The sequence below is a fragment of the Brassica oleracea genome, chromosome C1, assembly GCF_000695525.1.
Source record: "Brassica oleracea var. oleracea cultivar TO1000 chromosome C1, BOL, whole genome shotgun sequence".
Classification (NCBI taxonomy): domain Eukaryota; kingdom Viridiplantae; phylum Streptophyta; class Magnoliopsida; order Brassicales; family Brassicaceae; genus Brassica; species Brassica oleracea.
This window is the reverse complement of record NC_027748.1, coordinates 13,471,129-13,489,449: the sequence shown is the minus strand read 5'-3', so window position 1 is coordinate 13,489,449 and position 18,321 is coordinate 13,471,129. Positions and strand designations below refer to the sequence as shown.

Below are 18,321 nucleotides of genomic sequence, written 5' to 3'. Positions count from 1 at the left end.
AATTTTAACTATTATTTAAAATAGAAATTTACTAATAATTATTAATAATATATTTAACTTTAATAAATTTAGAAATTATTGGAAAGTCCAATAATCATTATTTTAACTAATATTACCCAATAAATAATACTATTTATCTAAAAAAAATCTGCATGTTTATAAATACTAACAAAACTTTTTACAAAAATATGACTTTTTAATTCGGATGTCGTAATTGGTGGCGTGGATGGCTTGTAATTGGTGGCGTGGATGGCTTCGTGAATATTGGTAAAGGTCTGTTGAAACTTGAAAGAGTCCGAGAAACAAAGACCTCAGCAACATCAGCTTAAGCCGACCAACCAAAATCTCGGCTCCTTGACTGTCCCAAAAAAAAACAAATACGTGATTACGCGTAATTGAGGTAGGCTACAACTATTTTATTAGAAAAATAATTTCAATGATGGATACACTTTTGTGAACTTGTAAGAATAAATCAAATCATCAGACTTTTTCGTTGATTTAATTTAATAAAACGATCATATAAACGAGAATCCCACACAACGAAACAGCTAGAAGAACTAAACAAGACTCTCTCTCTCTCTCTCTCTCTGTAGAAAGAAGCCGGTGAAGCCGCCGGCGAGAAGAGAATAAAGGTTAGTACGAATCTCCGGACGAGGCAACCTGACAATGCGAGGGTTACGAGCTTCTTCGCTGTTACTCTGCGGCCTTGTTCTGATTCAGCTGCTTGCTGTTCAAATCGATGCTCAAAGACCTAAAACTCAATGGAAGACGCTCTCTGGTGAGTGCTCTCTCTTACTTGGAACGATTGTTTCATAAAAATCACACCTTTTTTTTTTGCTTTGGTAGGCTTTTCACCTCGCGTGATTGCTCGTGGAGGGTTCTCTGGACTGTTCCCAGATTCGAGCCTAGATGCTTACAACTTCGCAATGCAGACAAGTGTAGCAGATGCTGTTCTATGGTGTGATCTTCAGCTCACCAAAGACGGGGCTGGGATTTGCTTCCCTGATCTAACCATGAGCAATGCTTCAAACGTTGAATCTGTTTACCCAAAGGGTCAATCCACTTACCCGGTTAATGGAGTCCCTACTCCCGGTTGGTTCACCATCGATTTCTCCTTGAGAGCTCTCACTAATCTTTCTCGTAAGTCTTCTTCCTCCTCCACAAAAACTAGTGACTTGTTTCTTGCAACTTTCTCACAAATGTCTTCTTCTTGTTTTGTTAGTGATCCGAGGTATATTATCTCGTTCAGACAAGTTCGATGGTAATGGATACACGATCTCAACCGTTCAAACTGTAAACAAGGAGATGAAACCGCAAGGCTTTTGGCTTAACGTTCAGCACGACGCCTTCTACGCCCAGCATAATCTGAGCATGAGCAATTTTCTGGTATCAGTTACCAAAACTGTTATCGTTGACTTCATCTCTTCCCCTGAAGTCAACTTCTTCAGGAAGATCGCTGGACGTTTCGGGCGTGAAGGACCGAGCTTTGTCTTCAGGTTTCTCGAGAAAGAACAGTTCGAGCCGACGACAAACAGAACATACGGTTCTATCTTGAGTAACTTGACTTTTGTCAAGACCTTTGCTTCAGGGATTCTTGTTCCCAAGTCTTACGTGTTGCCACTCGATGACAAGCAGTACTTGCTTCCCTCCACTTCCTTGGTTCAAGATGCTCACAAAGCAGGGTTGGAAGTGTTTGCGTCAGGCTTTGCAAATGATGTTGATATTGCACACGACTATAGTTTCGATCCAGTGTCTGAGTATCTGTCTTTTATGGATAATGGCAACTTCTCTGTCGATGGTGTGCTCTCTGATTTTCCCATTACTGCATCTGCATCAGTTGGTAAGCTAAAGACTCTTCCTTTGACTATATTGATGAAAATACTCAAAACCAAAACATCCTTTTTCATATTTTTCCTCAGAATGCTTCTCCCACGTGGCCAGAAACGCAACAAAACAAGGTATGAGAGTAACAACTTGTCTTTGTTTCTTGTTATGACTTTCAGTAGTTGACTAAATGGTTCATGTTTCAGTGGATTTTCTTGTGATATCCAAAAACGGTGCGAGTGGAGACTATCCAGGATGCACAAACTTGGCATATGAGAAGGCAATCAATGATGGTGCTGATGTTATCGACTGCTCGGTCCAAATGTCCAGCGACGGTAAACCTTTTTGCTCAAGTTCGATCGATCTCGGGAACACCACAATGGTCGCCCAATCTCCTTTGAGAAACCGTTCAACAAGTGTTCCTGAGATTAGCTCAGTTAATGGAATCTACACCTTTACTCTCACATGGCCTGAGATCCAGACCTTGACTCGTATGTCTCTCTACTAATTTTCAGTTATATGCTGTTCTTGTTTTGTACAATCTTCTTCTTACTATTTATAGTAACTAGTTTGGGATTTTTTTTGTCTCTGCTCCGAGCTACTCTAGAAGTTACAATAACTATTCTCCAAACGTCTTGTGCAGCTGCTATTTCAAACCCCTACAGCAGACGATTCAATATGTTTAGGAATCCAAACGAGAGAAATTCTGGGAAGCTTCTTTCGCTTTCTGAGTTCCTAAACTTGGCAAAGAACTCCACCACTCTCTCCGGTGTTTTGATCAGTGTTGAGGTGAGTTTTCTCGTGTTTCTCTTTATGTCTTTACATTTCACCGATAGGACCATGACAATCTTCTCATGGCCATGTCTTTTTTGGCCTCCCTCAGAATGCAGCATACCTGAGAGAGAAGCAAGGGCTCGACGTGGTCAAAGCGGTTCTTGATGCACTCACAGAGACTGGATACAGCAATAGAACAACCACAAAAGTCATGATTCAGTCAACAAACAGCTCGGTTCTAGTTGACTTCAAGAAGCAGAGCCAGTACGAGACTGTGTACAAAGTTGAAGAAACCATCCGTGATATTCTCGACTCTGCTATTGAAGACATAAAAAAGTTCGCTAGCGCTGTTGTCATCGGCAAATCATCAGTCTTTCCGGTCGTTGATGGGCTCGTCACTGGGCAAACCAATGTTGTGGAGAGGCTGCAGAAGTCTCAGCTCCCAGTATACGTGGAGCTGTTTCAGAACGAGTTTGTATCGCAACCATTTGACTTCTTCTCTGACGCAACTGTTGAGATTAACTCGTATGTTACTGGACCTGGTATAAATGGAACCATCACCGAGTTCCCATTCACAGCTGCAAGATACAGAAGTAAGTGTCCCTACCAAAGGTCTCGCAACAAAAAATTGTTGAACATCAATGCCCAACTTTGTTTATATCTTCTGCAGGGAATCGATGTTTGGCCAGCAAAGAAACTCTATCTTACATGGCCCCTGTGCAACCCGGTGGCCTCTTAGAAGTTGTGAGTCCGGGGTCCATACCTCCAGCTGAAGCTCCAAACCCGGTTTTCACAGATGCTGATGTCACTGAGCCACCACTACCTCCGGTTACAGCAAAAGCCCCAACCCCAACCCCTGGAACCCCGTCAACCACTGCACCAGCACCTAGTGGACAAACCCAACTCACTCTATCTCTTCTCCTTTCTGTTTTTGCAATGGTTCTTGCCTCTCTTCTACTTATGTGATCACATCTCCTTGCTGTTGATAATGTCTTTCCCTGCGTGACTCAAGTCAAATCTTAACTGCCGGAACCGTAAATTCTTTTCCTGTTTATATTCTAGTTCTGTCAAAAAGAACAGGAAATTCTTGGAGTGTAATTTTCCCTCAAATTCATTTGAGATATTCATTTGTTGTTATAACATACACTCTTGCACTGTGTCTTGTAATATTTATGAGATTGTATCCATTCTTAAAGACGTAATCAACTTCTTATTCCATTGAACAAACATAAGTTTTTTTGGCTAATAATCATACATTCTACTTTTCAGTTACCTAAAGGTTCTTGAAGAAACTTTTTTGCTTCTAACTCCTTTAACAACTCTTTCGCAAGTTGGTATTTCCCTTGATGCTCTAATCCATTGCAGACCTGATGAACAGTTCTTGAATCAAAAGGAACTGATCTTCTCACCATTTCTCTCAACACTTGAACAGCTCCATCAAAATCCTCATTCTTACAGAAGGCAGAGATCAAAACATTGAATGTTTCTTCGTTCGGATGGCAACCGCTCCTAATCATGCTTCTGTACAGTTCAAAACCCACAGTCTGCACTTCTCCTCACGCACTGTCCCATTATTAACGCAGAGAAGGTCGACGAGTTTGGCACCAAATTCTCTTTGTCCAGCTCCTTAACAAAATGTGCAGCTTTCTTCGTCTTAGCTTGCTTGCACAGTCCCAAGATCAACGCATTGTACGTCAAAATATCGCGCTTAATACCTTTGAAGACCATATCTTCATAAAACCGGTAAGACATCTCGTGATCACCCTGTTGACTGTACCCATTAATCAAAGTGTTATATTAAGAGCTGAAGGTGGTCACACACATCTTGCAGGAAAGAGCTCATGACAATGTGATAAAGACACGAACAACCATTGAGGAGTTCTGTGGTTTGCTTGGTTCAGAAGAGTACATGGTGGTCAGTAGAGATTTTGATGGGGAAGCATAGTTTTGAGCTGAGAAAAGAACAGATTCTCAGATTATCGCATCACTGATTTTGGTAAATGGAAGGAAGAGTCTAAAGCATTATCAAATGGAGATCTAGAAGGTGGCTTGAGTGGTTTCATGAGCTTCATGTAAATGGTGAATCTTATATCTTACAGAGAAGGTACAAAGTAGCTTATATACATGATGAAAGACTAGGGTTTATACAAAGTAGTTAATGTACAGAATATTGACTATCCTTAAGCTATGAAGATTCTCATATTAATCATTTATATGATTGATCCTTAATACGCCCCCTCAAAATGGAAGGGGGAGGGTGACACCACTCCAATCTTGTTTGCCATAGTTGTGAACGCAGGTCGAGAGAGTGGCTTTGTCAAGACGTCCGCAAGCTGATCTTTGGTGGAGACATGAATAACCCGAAGAGCTCCAGATTGCACCTATTTCCTTATGAAATGATAGTCCAATGCCAAATGCTTCATTCTTGAGTGAAAAACAGGATTAGCACATAAATATGTGGCGCCCACATTGTCACAATAGATGGTAGGAGGTTTGTCAAATGGTATCCCCAGCTCGTGTAGCAGAGACGCAATCCAGATGAGTTCCGAGGACGCATTGGCAACAGAGCGATACTCTGCCTCTGTAGATGATCGAAAAATGGTGTTTTGTTTCTTTGAGGACCATGAGACTGGTGATGACCAAGATAGACAAGATAACCATTTGTGGAAATGTAATCATCAGCATCTCCCGCCCAATCAGCATCCGAAAACGCGTGGAGAGCTTTAGAGTTACCTTGTCGAAGCATGATCCCTTGATCTGATGTTCCCGCCAAATAGTGTAGCGTGCGTTTCACGGCATTCCAGTGTTCAGAGGTATGAGCGTGCATATATCGTGAGAGCCTGTTGACGGCAAAGGAGAGATCAGGGCGAGTAAAAGCAAGGTATTGGAGACTCCCTATTGTACTTCGATACTCTGTGGGATCCTGAAGTCGTGTTCCCGAGTGTAGAGTGAGTTTAGGTGACGTCGCCATCGGTGTAGACACAGGCTTAGCACCAACCATGTTTGTCTTTTGTAGTAAGTCAAGTATGTAACGACGCTGGGAGAGATGAAGGCCAGTCGGGCTCCTGGTTGCTTCAATGCCAAGAAAGTAGTGTAGTTCTTCATGGTCCTTAACAGAGAATCGTGAAGCAAATGCGTGTAGTGTTTGTTGAATGAGATGAGGATCATTTCATGTTACTAGAATGTCATCAACATAAACGAGGACACAGACCGTAGACTTTCCAAGCTTGAGGATAAACAGAGATGTATCGGAAACATAGTTGGTGAAGCCGGAGGAGATGAGGAATGTTTGGAGTTCTACATACCACGCACGGGGAGCCTGCATCAGACCGTAGACTGCTTTGCGAAGACGGCATACATAGTTTGGTCTGTCTGGATCAATGAAGCCCGAAGTCTGAGACATGTAGACTTCATTAGTTAGCGTTCCTTGCAAGAAAGCGTTGTTCACATCTAACTGACGGACCGACCAGTTGCAGTTAACAGCGAGTCCAAGGACAATGCGTATCATTGCGGACTTGATCACATGGCTGAATGTTTTCTCATAATCAAGACCGGGGCATTGATTGTACCCTTTGGAAACTAGACGACCTTTTGGGCGACGAACGGTGCCGTCGGGATTATAGTTAGTTGTGAAGATCCAACGACAACTGACGATAGTTACATGAGGTGGAGGACGTGGAACCAAATCCCAAGTGTGGTTTTTGATCTGAGCATTAAACTTGTCTGTCGCTGCGAGTCTCCATTTCTCATCTTTAAGTGCTTGGTTTAAGGTTGTGGGTTCTTTGTGAGAGGTAAGGTGAGAGGCATATGCATATTTTGTGTTTGGTTTGATAATGCCACGCTTGGCACGAGTAGACATCGGGTGAGTATTTGGTGGTGGTTGTGGTGGTGGGGTTTGTGTTTGAGAAGAAACGGAGTTTGTGGGAGAGGGATGAACGTTTGTGGGTTGAGAAGGTGAATTAATGTGGGCCTCAAGGATAGGAGTTGGGTTGGTAGTGTTTGGTATTACTGTATTTGGGTTTGTCTGGGCCGTGGGTTGCGGCCCATTTTCATTTGGAACAGTGGGTTCAGAGAAGGAAGAAACAGAAGCAGATTCAGAGTTTAGAGGAGACACCTGAGTTAACGGAGAGGTTGCCGGCGAAACGGGAACTGACGATGGTGATTGGAGATGACGGTGAGGATCCGACGACGGGAGGTGAGTCGGCAGCACAGTGACGACCGGTGAAGGAGTGACGTTGTCTGTAGCAGCGAAGGTGTCTCCAGTCGAATCAGTCGATAATGGAGAAGAGGCAAACGGAAACGTGTTCTCATCAAACGTCACATGGTGTAAGACATAGAGGCGATCATTAAGATTGTCATAGCAAAGGTATGCAATTTGTGTGGTTGAATACCCAAAAAAGACGCATCTTGCTGATTTGTTCTGAAGTTTATGTCTCGTGTAAGGTTTCAGCCATGGATAACAAGAGCATCCAAAAAAGTTTCTGGTAGTTAGGGACGGTTCCAAAGAGCTTTGAGAATGGTGATTCCATGGCTAGTAGTGGTGTCGGCATTCGGTTGATGAGATAGACAGAGACCGCGAAAGCAAATGGTCAGAATGTGGTTGGAACTGAAGCTTTAGACATCAAAGTCATTCATGTTTCAACGATATGCATGTGTTTGCGCTCAGAGATCCCATTGTGCTCAGGGGTGTGAGGGGGAGATGTAAAGTGTGAAATGCCTCTCGGCTGAAAGTATTGTTTCAATGCCACAAATTCACCACCATTGTCCGAGTAAGAGGTACACACTCCCGTCTGGAAGTGATTCTCAACTAGATTGATGAAGGCTATGAGTGTTTCTTTAACTTGTGATTTTTGTCTTAGAGGAAACAGCCATGAATATCTAGTGAAATGATCAATAACAACTAGATAGTATTTGGAATTATCTGATGATAAAATAGGAGAGCTCCAAACATCAGAATAGAGATAGTGAAAATGTCGTGTAGAGACAATTGTAGATTGATAAAAATGGAGCTTATGGCTTTTATTAATGTAGCAATCATTGCAGGAAACAAGTTTATGAGAGGGTAAAGAAACATGAAGAGAAAAGTTTGAAATCACTGAATTTAAGATAGAAGAAGATGGGTGACCCAGACGAGAGTGCCAAGATGTAATTGTTGCTGTCGAGCTCGGAGTTGTAGCTGCCGTATTTACTTGAGGCACACGTATAAGCCACTCATAGAGTTCATTCTTGGCTGTGCCAGAGAGCAACTGGACCCCCATTGTCAGATCCTTTACCTGAAAAGCCGATGGGAAAAATTCCAGAGATACGCCATTAGTGTTACATAGTCTATAAACCGAGATGAGATTCTTGTGTATGTTTGGAACATATAAGACTTTATGTAAATCTAATGGACGAGAGAGGATAGAGAGAGTTGTGGAACCAGTTTGTTGGATTGGGACAATAGAGCCATCTGCAACCATGACTCCATTTGCTCCATTGTATGGTTGATGGAGTGACATATTGGCGAGGTCGGAGGTGATGCGGTGCGTGGCGCCACTGTCCATCAGCCAATTCGCAGTGTTGTATGGAGAAGCAGCCGTGTAGTTGGCACGCGGGTTCCAGGGCATGAAGGGGCTTTGCTGCTGTTGTGCTGTTGAGGCTTGAAAGCTCTGCAGCTGTGCACAACGCTTGGCACTGTGGCCCTGAACTCCACAGATCTGACAGCGCCTAAGGTACGGTTGTGGACTCCTTGAATCTTAACGCTGATTCTGTTGTTGAGTATTGTGCCATGGTTGTTGATAGGACTGGTTTGTCCTTTGACCATTGTTTGGCTTGTACTGATTCTTGTAGTTATTGTTGTTGTTGTTGCCTCTGTTTTGAGCGAGGTTGACCGTCACAGGCGCCGGAGTTGTTACGGAATCAGCAGTGAGGAGGAGCTTTGCTTCGTAGTTGAGAAGTCTCTCATGAAGTTCGGTAATGGAGGGAGGAGCATCGCGGCTTTCAACTTGATCAATGACTTGCTTGTAGTCATCAGACAGACCTTCAAGTATGAGATCAATCTGATCTTCATGATCAACAGGTTTGCCAAGGATAGCTAGCTGGTCGAGACAAGTGGTGATGCCTTGTAGATAGACATCAATCATTTTGTTCTCTTTTCTCTAATTTTTGAGTAGTGTCTTGAGCTGTTTGATGTGGCCACGGCTAGGTTTAGCATACGTCGAGGCGAGAGTAGTCCAAGCCTCCAAAGCGGTTGTGGCAGGAGACAAAAGAGGCTGGAGCGGGGGAGAGATCGCACCAATTAAGACGTTGTAGATCAACTTATCCTGACGTTTCCAGAGGGTGTGCGCCGGATTGACAGAGACCTGATCATCAATGGTCACTATGGCTGGAGGAACCGTAATGGAACCATCAACATAGCCCGCAAGGTCATATCCATCCAGAAGAGCATGGATCTGAAGACTCCACATGAGGTAATTTGTGGCAGTAAGCTTTGAGACATTTGACATATTGAGCGTGAGGAGATTTTGAGTGTTTGTGTTGTTGATTTCGGTGACAAAGGTGGGAGTGGTGTTAGCGGAAGAGCTCATGGTGATTTGTGAGAGATGAAAATGAGAGAAAAACAAAATTATTAGGTGTGGGATCGTGTGGCTCTGATACCATGTAAATGGTGAATCTTATATCTTACAGAGAAGGTACAGAGTAGCTTATATACATGATGAGAGACTAGGGTTTATATGAAATAGTTAATGTACAGAATATTGACTATTCTTAAGCTATGAAGATTCTCATATCTTAATACTTCAGACATCGTCAAGGGCGACAGAATGATCAAGATCATTGGACGAGAGTTATGCGACTACGAAATATGAATTCCTTTACGCTGTGCTGCTTCACCTCACATATAAGAAGTCCCACTCACCTAGACCACCAGAGAAATCATTGACTGAAAGAGGAAGTTACTGATGTGAGACGAGCTGAGGAAGTTAATGTCATTAATGTCAACATAAAAAACTCTTATTTAACTATTTAATGATAATTATCATGCATATAATTAGACTTCATTTTAAATGCAAACTAGATTTTGATCCGCGCATAGAAAGCGCAGATTTTGTTTTTCATTTATTGATCAAAAACTGATTTATAAACTACCATTATTTTTGTTTCGAACCATAACAATTGAGTTTTTAGGTTTTTATCATTTGTTTTTCTTTTCTTTTCAGAATATGGTATTTGTTTGAAATATGGTAGTTGTTATATAATAATGTTTGAGTTTTAAGATTTGTTTTCATTAAGACCAAGATTCATAGTTGAACCTATAGACCCGATACATTGTATATAATCCGGTTCGGATTTAATGAAAAAATCGTTAATTAAAAATAACCCGGTAAAAACCCAAAAACTCACTATTAACCTTCAATCTGATACCATTGATCCGATAAACACACAAAATATCTGATAGTATTTTTTAAAAAAAAATTGATTAAATTACTTATATATATTTTAATATTACATAAATTAATGATTTCTTAGAATTTGATAAAATTTTATTATATTATCCATATAAAAAATGATAATAAAAAAACTTATTGATATGACAATATTAGTTTATTTTCATTATTAATAACCTATTATAGGTTTGTGTATTTATTTTAGATTTAAAAATTGATTTTAATATATTTTTAAAAATATTCTTGAACACTCGTAATTGTCATATTAATATTATATATAAAATAACATTATACATGGAAAAATAATATTCAAATATGTATATGATATATGGTGTATGATATATGATTTGGTTTGTAAAATCTATATAATATTCAAATGATCTATTTTGAATATTGATACATATATTTAACAAAATGATATTTTCATGTTTTTAATTTATTTACAGTTCATAATATATTTATACTTATATTAAATTTAAAGTTAATATATCTTTTAAATATATATAGGTCCATTATTAATATATCTATTTAGGTGTATTTGTAGGGCCAAAACCAAAAGACTTAAATGTCATTAATGAATTTTATTAATTCTTTATAAAAATAAGGGTATTTTTGAGAAAACTATAATTTTCGAATGATCATCTTTTAACGGTATTGATATCAATTATGCTGACAGAATAATCAAATTAAAATAGATTCATGTATTTGACTAATAGTCATTTTCTAAGATACCATGAAAATATGTCTTAGATTTATAAAAACACATCAAATATATATTAACAACCAAACCATATATTTAAATAATGTATCAAAATATCTAAACAATGTTAGAAAAACCGTCGCAAACCCCTATTGCTTCAAGATATTTGTATTGCTGATTTGTCCAATGGTATTTAATTAATTTTATTTTAAATTAGGTTTTAAAACTCCTGATCACCTTTCTTTATGCAAATCATTTTTTTCTTCTGTGTTTCAATTTCCACAACATAATAATTATTATAATTATTATTTTCATCAATACTATTAAAATGGAATTTTTTTTAATAAATCTACTTTAAAAGGTTGCTTGGGCCCTTTCATTTATCTCATTATTTTTTTGTCGTATCTTAAATTTAGACTAACAATATGTTACCATATAATTCTCTACCAATAATTTATTCAATTCCTTTATTTATTTATTACTATTACTATATTTTCCATTTTGATTTTTAATCGTGAAAACATTGAAACTAATGTTTTATATTATCATTTATTGAAAATATATGATTAAAGCAAGAAAAGTTACACGACATATATATGTACATTCTAACTTTTTTTATTTTATAATAAAGTAATTACATCATATATAAACTTTCCCACTAAAATCTCATATCATATAGTAAACTTTCAACCGTCTATGGTTTGATAGATATTTTCATATTTAAAAATTAATTTTCTGAATATTCATGTTATCTTCACAAAAATGTAAAAATTCATTGGTTCTATTAAAGTTAACCCGACTTCACGATATCAATTTTGATTATCCACAATTTTGAAAATTATTGGTTTAGATATTATACTTTTTTATACTTTTCACTTAAAACGAATCAATACTATTAAAAGAGAAATAGTCTTGAAAAATCTAATATAAAAAAAATTGTTGGAGTTATGTATAACTTTTTTTTTTTTTTGGTAATACCATTAATCATTTTAACCATACAAAATTTTAAATATTTTTAACATATCCTAATATTATTCCTTATGATACTTTTACTCAGAAAAATATTTCATTAACCATGTTTTTGTACAATAACGTTAAAAATCTATATCAAAAAGTTGTTGGACCTGATATAGACGTAATGGGTCCACATATGTTTGGGTATTTAGGATCCTAAAAAAATTGAAATATCTAAAAAACATGAAAAATATTTGAAACTCCAAACAAATACCCAAAAAAATTCAAATACCTAAAACTTCATAATCTTATTCAAAATCTGACACGATGAACCGAAAAATACTCAATTTGTTTTAATTTGAAAATTTACCTGAAATCAAAAACTATAATCGTAAACCACAAACTTAAAAAAAATGTCCATATTACAGGAAACATATTTGAAATATCCAAATATACCTAATAAACACAACATATTTATGATCGGGTCTAGGGTAGGATCCAGACTCAAACAAAGACATGCGGGTCCAAAAAGCCCCAATAGGTTATATTCTCTGGACTGGACCTGAACTAAACCTATATTTTCGGGTCCGTTCGGGTTTTTTATTTATCCCGATATAATTCTCATGCCTAAAATAAACTTACGTAAAAGTGTACATATAAAATCTCAAATAAACTAATTCGTAGATTATATAATTGTTAAAAATATATTTTTTGATATAATAAAACTTTGTATTATAATATAATCCAAAAAACTCGCGCTTGGAAAACGCGGATCAAAATCTAGATTTTTTTTTTTTAATTCCTATTTTAAAATCATTTTCTCTTTTGATCCTTTTGACTTATGAAGCGGTCAAGGTCAACGGATACACATGCAAGGACACAACACAAGTAACACCACAAGACTTCTACTTCCAAGGCCTAGCCACCGCCGGAGCCGCTTCCAACACCTCCACCGGAGCCATCGTAATCGGAGCCACCGTAGAGAAGTTGCCAGGGCTCAACACACTCGGCCTCTCCATGTCCCGCATTGACTACGCGCCAAACGGCCTTAACCCACCGCACGTCCACCCACGCGCCTCTGAGATCATCTACGTCCTAGAGGGTCAGCTCTACTACGTAGGCTTCGTTACAACCGCTGGAAAACTCGTTGCTAAACACATCAACAAAGGAGAAGTCTTCGTTTTACCCAAAGGGCTTTTACATTTTCAGAAGAACGTTGCTAAGTCGGCTCCAGCTTCTGTAATAGCAGCTTTTGATAGCCAGTTGCCTGGAACACAGTCGCTTGTGTGTTCTCTCTTTGGTGCTCTTCCTGAAGACATTCTTGTTAAGTCTTTCCGGTTCAAACCCAAACAGGTTAAGAAGATCAAGTCCAAATACCAACCCAAGAAATGAGACAAGAACAGAAAACTAACAACACAATCTTTTTCTTCTTGTTTTGTTGCTCCCTTATAATACACTAATCAAAGAAGATAAGATTAAGTTTGCAACTTTTAAACAAAAAATCAAAATAGATTCTTGTCTTAACAGAGATTCTTTTTAGTAAATTATTAATACAACTTTCATAAAATAGGAAGAAAAGAACAATAAGAGTTGAGAAAAAGACAAAAATAGCACTAAATCAAGTTTTTGTTCCCAAACTAGCACTCAAGGTCAAAAGTCACAAAAATAGCACTTAATGTTTTATCAAAAGTCACAAACTTAGGGTTTAGAGTTAAAGGGTGAGGTTTAGAATTTAGGGTTTAGAGTTTAGGGTTCAGGGTTTAGAGTTTAGAGTTTAGGGTTTAGGGTTTAGGGTTTAAAATTTAGGTTTTAGGGTTTAGAGTTTAGGGTTTAGGGTTTAGAGTTGAGAAATGAGGTTTCGGGGATAAGATTTCAAATTTTGAAAAATAAAAAAATTAAAATTTTCAAAAGATAAAATGCTATTTTGGTCATTTTAGTTTTTGAGTGCTATTTTTGTGATATAAACTTAGAAATATGTTATTTTGGAGATTTGACCATAAGAGTTCTCTCTTCAGTTAGCAGACAATGGCTGGTGTTGCCTTCCATCTGGGATTGAGAACAAGACAATGGGTTTTGAAGACTTGACAAAAGGCACATCACATCTGTAGTAGCCTTTCCTCTCCAGCTGAATCACATCACCACGCTGCAGGTTCCTCATATTCGAATCACCAAGTGCTGATGTTTCCTTCTTCGTGTCAGGATTCACAAACTCAGGAAAAACCAACTCATCATTTTCCTTGAGCTGTGTAAAAGAAAAAAAACGATAATCAAAGATTCTGAGAGAGGAAACAAAGTAGAAATAAGCATTCTTACCTTCCTCATATTCGAATCACCAAGTGCTGATGTTTCCTTCTTCGTGTCAGGATTCACAAACTTAGCAAAAACCAACTCATCATTTTCCTCCAGCTGTGTAAAAGAAAAAAAACGATAATCAAAGATTCTGAGAGAGGAAACAAAATAGAAATAAGCATTCTTACCTTCTTCTTGGTGATTAAGTAACCAAAGTCTGTTAACGTGAGCTTAACTAACTCATTAGTCTCCGGAAGCCACGTGAGCTTCAGCTTTGTAGTCTTCACAGACCCTTTGAGATTCAGAAGGCCTGATAACGCAGTGACACGACCCTCCTCGTCCTTTGTAACTTCCTTCACAATGGCGTTTCCCCAATCCATCAGAGTCACTTCCTCGTTAACAGAGATGGCACTCGCATCAGCTCCCTCGATCCATATCCTCTTGGTGAAAGTGGTCGCCTTCTCTCCGGCACCTTCATACTTCTTGTGCTTTGGTATCAAGCGGACAAACGGCTCGTCAGGACCATCGGTTAATGTCAACAGTACACGCCGCTCTTCAACCACAGCCGTATGTCTAGGACACACAGAATCAACTATCTTCTTGTTGATAGTCCACAGCTTGTCCCATTCCATCAAGTTTAGATTCTTGGAAGCACCCTGGAAATGTTAATCAAAACCATCGGTCTAGACGTATTGGCAGATTTTAAAACCGTTCTAAATTGGTTTAAAACAATCTAAATCGGTCTAAATATCATAAACCAAGCAATACAGTTAGTTCAAATCCACAAATTTGTTCAATTCTTTCCTTTTTTGTATATCTAATTTTTATAATTCATCAAAATAATTTTATAAAACTATAAATGTAAAATATATGAAAAATAAATCAATAATTTGTTAACCAGTAAGCTCATCTATCTCCTAATAATCCGATTTCTAGTCCTCTACTAAACACCTAATCACCGCCTAACTATTTTTTCAACACATAATTGTTATTACAGAACACTCAAAAGAGACAAACAACAACGAGAAGTAAAAAAAGGCTTACTTGCTCAAGAATGAACTGAATCAGTGCCTCGATTTTCAAACCTCTACGGACAATGCCTTGCACCGTAGGGAAGCGTGGATCATCCCACCCACCAACCTCCCCTTGCTGAACAAACCAGAGAAGCTTCCTCTTGCTGAGAAGAGTGTACACTAGATTCAACCTACTAAACTCATAAATCTCAACTCTCCGCAATCCCATGTCCTCCAGAACTTTGTAGTACTGAGCATTCCTGTCGTGATACTCACTAGACCGAAGAGCATGCGTTATGCCTTCAATGGAGTCCACAAACGGGCAAGCGAAGTCATACGTTGGATAGATCTTGTACTTATTCCCTATACGGTGATGAGACATAGGGTTGCAACGGTAATAAACCGGGTCACGCATAGCTTTGTTAGGATCTTGCATGTCTAGCTTCCCTCGGACACAGCACTGTAACCCTCTCTTGCTTCCAGCGATCATCTCTCGCCACAGATTCAGATTCTCCTCGACGGTATGGTTCCTGCATTTCGAATCAATCCCATCCTTCCTCTCCTTGTGCATCTGCTCCCTCGGCGTGTCGTCCACGTAAGCCTTTCCCTCGCGCATCAGCTTCTCCGCCATGCTCATCAGGTCGGGGAAGTAATCGGAAGTGTAGGTCACACGCTCATACTTGATCCCCAAGGTACCGATGTCTTTGACTAGATTCTCAACAAACTCGTTGCTCTCTTTGGCGGGGTTGGTGTCGTCGAAACGGATGATCACTTCCCCTTGGTAACGCTCGGCGAAGTACTTGTTCAGCAAGGCGGCTTTGGCGTGTCCGATGTGGAGGTAACCGCTTGGCTCTGGAGCGAACCGGAGCTTGACTTTTCCAACTTCAGCACCAGGCAAGTCCACTTCAGGCTTCCCTTTATCTGATGCTTGTTGGTCTTTGGATCTTGGTGCAACAGATGAAGCCTTCCCTGAGCCCTTCTTCGCCGCAGTATACGCAGCCACCTTGTTGAGTGGCTCGGCGTACTCAAGCGATATCGAGTTGAACCATCTAACCAAGTTCTGATACTTTTTCGATTTCCTCAACCTCTCCCACCTCGGACCGGATCCTGATGATGATAACAGTGTGTAAGAGACTATAACCGATATACAAATTTGCTAGACAGGCGCAACATTGCAACAGCAAGATGATGGATACATACCAGCAAGAGCTGACCAAACAGCAACATCGGCGATGGAAAGAGAATGACCAACAAGAAAGGTGCCACTTTGAAGGTAGTTATCGACACTTGTACAAGCATTCTTAAACTCTGAGCCAGAGGAGGAGAAGACAGGTGCGTAGTCTATCCACTCATCAATCTGCGAGAAGAAACAAAACAAAGGTTAAGACTTTAAGCACAAAATCAAGAAGAAGCCAAAGTAAAAAGGTTGAGACTTTAAAAACAAAATCAAGAAGAAACAAAGTCAAAGGTTAAGACTTTAAACACAAAATCAAGAAGAAACCAAAGTAAAAGGTTGAGACTTTAAAAACAATAAGAAGAAGAAACAGAGTAAAGGTTGAGACTTTGTCCACTATTAACAAAATCAACAGTGAGGAGAATCTTGTTTGAGACCTGGGAATATTCGAAAGCATCGTGGCCGTAGAAACCAGGAAGAGACTTAGCTGATCGACCGACGTATCGGAGAAGAACTGATGTCCCAGTCAGCTTGCGCCTAGATTCAGACAAAAGGGGTTTTAGTGTCAGAGGGAGAGGAAGGAATCAGACTGAAGAAAAGTGAGAGAGTACCCGTCGGAGAAGACGAATGAAGGGACGGCGGAGGAGGAGGAGTCGATGGTTACCGGAGAGGATGAGAGGGAGAGAGCAACGATGACCGAAAGCGGTGGAGAGTCGGCTGGGAAAGTGAGTTTGATCTCTTCCATCTTCTTAGCAAAGCTTATTAACCAAATTCGTGCTCTCAGGGTTTTTATACGTAATTTTTAGAAAAAAAAATAAGGAAAGAGATCTATTTGAGAAACTTGCCAATGAAGTTAACTTTCCAAAATATGTTTTTGTGATTATTTTATTAATATTTAAAAGTAACTGACTTATAGTTATATTTGTGTTAAGCTTCTCGAATTTTATTCATAGTTTCTCAAACAATAAACCATTCTCAGTTTTTTCCTATTTTCAAATGAAAAAGATGTTTTTTTACTTCTTTGTGGGCAATTTTTATATTTGTCAAATAATCCATTCCAATGCGAATTAAACTCGAGTAGCAGACGGCTATTAGCACTTCATTTACCACTAGACCAACCAAAACTTTGCCGAATTGATTCGTTAAACCCTATAAACTTTGGTTCAGTTTGGTTTTCGGATAGTTTGGTTTTAAAAACTTTTACCAAAATTAACCGAAGTTTTTGGTTTGAGTATATTTTAGTTAAAAAAATTTACAAGTCAGTTTAGTTTGGGAAATTTTGGTTAGTTCGGTTAATTCGACTTAAATTTTTGATTAATTCGGTTAGTTCGGTTCAAAGTTTGATTAATAATTTTTTTTTTCTTTTTTGAAAAGCTAAACCGAAAATCGATTTTTTTATTTATAAACCTACCAAATCGAACAGCAGTTAGGTTAAAAATCCCAACCCTAGTATTCAACCTTTATGTTGTAAATGAAGTGTTGGAGAAATACTTCTGTTATCATTACTATCGACCAGAAGGTCCATATATATACAAGGTATTAGACCGTCATAAGGTCATGTTTATCATAACAAGATAAGGATAAGGATAAATACTATGTTACAGATATACATGGAATATATACTAGATAAACACATAGTCTCTGGTTGTCTTTATTATGTCCCGGATTGGGCCTGTAGTACGGGCTGGTCCATGGTCGATCATCATTTGGTTTATAACACTCCCCCTTGATCGACACATCTGGTACAGGTTCGTTGCATGCTTAATGTTGCGTCATTAAAACCTCTCCTGAAAAACCCCAAAACCAATGTGGCAAAATGGGAAACCAAGGACAGGAAAAAGAGTACAACACATGAACTCCCCCAGATGAATGCATCACTGCAGTAGACGCATTCCCATCTGGTATCCGAGTCTTCTTGAACGTTGAAGTTGCCTATGACTTGGTGAAGATGATCAGCTGGATTCTCCGTGAATGAACTTGTAAGTCTTGGACGTTGGTATGTCTTTTGGAACTCCATTAAGATGTGGTCAGGATGTACATCTTTGCTGCTGATCACTCCATGTCTTGGTTGAACTGATGGTGCTTCAAACGATGCTCGGATGGACTTTATAATCTGCAATAAAACTTTACTTGCAGGTCATTTTTCATGTCCCACGGATTCTCTTT

General features: G+C 38.8%; 3 protein-coding genes across 3 annotated transcripts; 2 read left to right on the top strand and 1 right to left on the bottom strand.

The window, feature by feature from the left end:
• The first annotated feature begins 507 nt into the window (after positions 1–507).
• LOC106307965 (glycerophosphodiester phosphodiesterase GDPDL3) lies at positions 508–3,844 on the top strand. Its single transcript, XM_013745070.1, has 8 exons — positions 508–778; positions 847–1,140; positions 1,223–1,840; positions 1,920–1,958; positions 2,031–2,315; positions 2,468–2,613; positions 2,708–3,191; positions 3,269–3,844. Exons 1-8 carry the CDS (start codon positions 667–669, stop codon positions 3,562–3,564), a joined length of 2,274 nt encoding a protein of 757 aa, XP_013600524.1. The 5' UTR covers positions 508–666; the 3' UTR covers positions 3,565–3,844.
• A 5,397-nt stretch (positions 3,845–9,241) lies between these two features.
• Positions 9,242–13,071, top strand: LOC106332123 (probable germin-like protein subfamily 2 member 5). Its single transcript, XM_013770598.1, has 4 exons — positions 9,242–9,269; positions 9,382–9,386; positions 10,857–10,914; positions 12,527–13,071. Exons 1-4 carry the CDS (start codon positions 9,242–9,244, stop codon positions 13,069–13,071), a joined length of 636 nt encoding a protein of 211 aa, XP_013626052.1.
• Positions 13,072–13,690: 619 nt separating this feature from the next.
• LOC106300111 (glutamate--tRNA ligase, cytoplasmic-like) lies at positions 13,691–16,900 on the bottom strand. The gene is made up of 7 exons (XM_013736191.1): positions 16,767–16,900; positions 16,593–16,692; positions 16,182–16,338; positions 15,013–16,088; positions 14,157–14,624; positions 13,993–14,085; positions 13,691–13,921 (listed from the first exon to the last, which is right to left on the bottom strand). Exons 1-7 carry the CDS (start codon positions 16,898–16,900, stop codon positions 13,691–13,693), a joined length of 2,259 nt encoding a protein of 752 aa, XP_013591645.1.
• Positions 16,901–18,321: the final 1,421 nt, after the last annotated feature.